This window comes from Helobdella robusta (assembly GCF_000326865.2).
Source record: "Helobdella robusta unplaced genomic scaffold HELROscaffold_1405, whole genome shotgun sequence".
In the NCBI taxonomy this organism is placed as follows: domain Eukaryota; kingdom Metazoa; phylum Annelida; class Clitellata; order Rhynchobdellida; family Glossiphoniidae; genus Helobdella; species Helobdella robusta.
The window spans coordinates 462-3,753 of record NW_008703786.1 but is presented as its reverse complement, the minus strand read 5'-3'; the positions used below and the strand labels follow the sequence as shown (position 1 = coordinate 3,753).

At 34.7% G+C, this 3,292-nt stretch overlaps 1 protein-coding gene across 1 annotated transcript; it reads left to right on the top strand.

Annotated features, from left to right (window-relative positions):
* Window positions 1-115: 115 nt before the first annotated feature.
* HELRODRAFT_184605 (hypothetical protein) lies at window positions 116-3,080 on the top strand (the record flags this gene model as incomplete). Its single annotated transcript, XM_009014942.1, has 6 exons — window positions 116-303; window positions 751-1,100; window positions 1,338-1,512; window positions 1,699-1,750; window positions 2,304-2,939; window positions 3,058-3,080. Coding segments are annotated over 6 exons (1,424 nt in total), but the record flags the coding sequence as incomplete, so codon positions are not given.
* Between the last annotated feature and the right edge of the window lie 212 nt (window positions 3,081-3,292).

Here is a 3,292-nt window from a genome sequence, read left to right as displayed (position 1 = left end):
GTAAATTTGTAGATAAAAAATAGTTGAGAACATTTTTTTGNAAGCATAATTGACAACATTACAATTCATCACGTTTATTTTTATTCAAGTTTCCTAAACAAATTTTTTTTCCAAGTTGACAAGCTACTTGACGCAGGCAGTTGCCAGAACAACAACAACATCAACAACAACATTATCAACAACATCAACAACAACAACAACAACAACATCGACAACATCAACAACAACATCAACAATATCAGCAACATCAACAACATCAACAATATCAGCAACATAATAAACAACATCAAAGGCGCTAACAAAGTAAATAAAATCAGCATGAATGACAATAAGATGAATAAAAACTTTGTAGATAATATAAATAATAACATTAAGAGTGATATGAACAGCATCAACAATCACATCAACAACATTAACATTGACAACGTCAACAAAACTAACACAGTTTTCAACAATGTTAACATTAATGTAGATACAAATAAATATCAATATAAAAATAATAATCCTAGCTTAATAAACACGAATAATAACATAAAAAACACTAACAACAACATTAACAATAACAATGACATCAACAACCACTTCAATTTTATCGACTTGGGCCATAGCAAGCAAAATGTTTTCAACATTTTAATTGATTTGAAAACAAAAAGTAATAGAAATCAACAACACAAATCAATAAAACTTGCATCAAAATCTACTGAAACACACCAACAACAACATTATCATCATCAACAACAACAACATCAGCAGCAACAACAACAGCAACAATTTAATGACGTTGCCTACAGCTTGTTGATACCGACATTACAGACAAACACGTATTTCTCAAACTTATCACCGTCACCATTATCGTCAGCATCATCAACGTCTTTTTCATCATCGTCCTTGTCTTCATCATCATCTCTGTCATTAGCACCACCATCATCTTCATCATCATCATGGCTCTCAAATGAACCATCCAAGTCTGCTAATAAATCATCCGGCAACTTTAACAACGGCGTAAGCAACAGCAACAATCATGACAACAACAACAACAACAACATGAAAAAGTTCAATAACATCAACAACAACATCAACGACAACATCAACGACAACAAGTTACAACCAAAACTGCAATTTCATTATCAAGCAATCAATTCAGCAATCCCAGAAAAAGCATTAATCATTACTCTTTCTCAAACACCACCACCATCATCATCGCCGTCGTCTACTCAAATGACGTCATCATTATCACCACCTCCAGCTTCACCACTACTGCCACAAAAATCGTCGTCGTCGTCGCCACAAGCGTCACCATCGCCGTCATCATCATCATCATCCTCAAATACCTCCAGCACATGCCACTGGCTCATTCGTTCAGATCCTGGCCAACGACTTGAAATAATTCTGATTGCTTACTACAACTCCAATAACATGACGTCATCCTCCCTGTTGTCCTCATCATCTTCGTTAGCGTCATCATCGTCGATGTCACCATCATCGTCATCGTTTACATCACCAAAAAACGAGGTGAGAGTTGAATATTTTTAGAGTTCTCCGTTCGATCAAGCACTTGCTTTGAAAATTTGCAGTGTTATAGTGTTAAACAATTTTCAGTTTTGTAACGTTTAAAAATTTTTCTCAATAATTCGAAATCAGCATTCCTGTTCTTTAATTAGTTTGTGATCCATCAATTATTATCTCCATGTACATTAGAGAAACAGTTCGCACTATGATGCACCCACCGAGCATAGCGCCCCTCCTGAAAGTGAGATTTTGTTGTAATTTTCTTCTCCTATTTAATTTTGATTTTGATTTTTTATTATTTTAGTCTAAAATAAATTTTTTATCACCAACTTATCAACTTCATCAGCAAAACAATCATTATAGACAAAACAACGTAGAAGTACGTTTTATTGGGACTAAACCGCTTGAAATTACATCTACGTTCACAGCTGTACCCAAAAATTTATGTTACTATTTCAAACCGACTGTTGGGTGTTTCAAAAATTTATGTTACTATTTCAAACCGACTGTTGGGTGTTTCAAACTGTTTAGAAATTTGTATCCACTTTTCCAACGTCTCANAAACCCACACATACAAAACTTTTCAAGCCAATTAATTGATTCAGTAGTGTTTGAGTCCATAAGGATTAATAAACAAATCATGAAACAAACAGTCAGTCATATTTTGTAGCTAATATTATTAGCTACATTTATTCAACCACCTATAGTAATGATACGAGCAACAGCCACAGCAACAACAATATACAACGAGTGACAAATAACAAGAAATGAAAAAATACTGAACATTCCCACAGGTCCCGAAGATTTCAACTCATTGAACGATGGGTTGTTTCGGTGCCAACGAACTAAGTTTTTAAAGATTGTCACAACAACTAACTTTAAAATTAATAGCACAGATAATAGAGATGATAAAAATAACAATAGCAATAATAATAAAAACATTTTAAACAAAAATAGCAAACCAATTGTCAACAACAGCAACAACAACAACAACAGCATGGACGTCTACAACAAAAACTTGAACGGCGCTGAAAAATTGGAAGGCAGTAATTTTGGCAGGAATTTGACGAAAACAGGAAAAAGTTGGACGAACGCCAAAAACGTCAACACTGCCATTCAAAAAAACAACAACTTTAACAACAATTTGAACAACAAAAAGTCAACATCATTATTATCATCTTTAGTGCCATCGTCATCGTCATCAACGCCTCAAATTGCAAATGAGTACCGGATAAAACCGAAAATCAGTGAAGCGGAAGTGCGTCATCAGCATCAATCACCGGAAGTACTTCAAATATGCGTCAATAATGACGACTCATCATCGTCACCATCTGCAGTTCGTTATCTGATGAGCAGCGGAAATGACGTGCATGTGACGTTGACGTGGAGACCCGGCAGACCAACATCCAGGTACCTGCTCAGCGTCAAAGGTTTGTACTTTCTAGGTCACTTTTTTAACTGGTTTGCAATTATAAATATATTTTTATCAAAATTGTTATTTAAAAATTTAATCATTAAATATTACGGCTATTTAATGATATTAATTAGTGAATAGTGATATGATGAAGTAGTTAACGAGGCAATGTACTGATAGTTGAAACAGTTCAGATGATGTCGGGTATCATCTATCGAGGCATGGCCAAATATCATTCAACCGGCTCGCTCATAACTAAATTACGTATATTTAAGTTTTGCTAGTTAGGTCATGAAATTAAATATTATGCATCTAACGGGGACCATTGTCTGCCCTATCCCAGCCACAAATTAATTCTGATATGTCCAC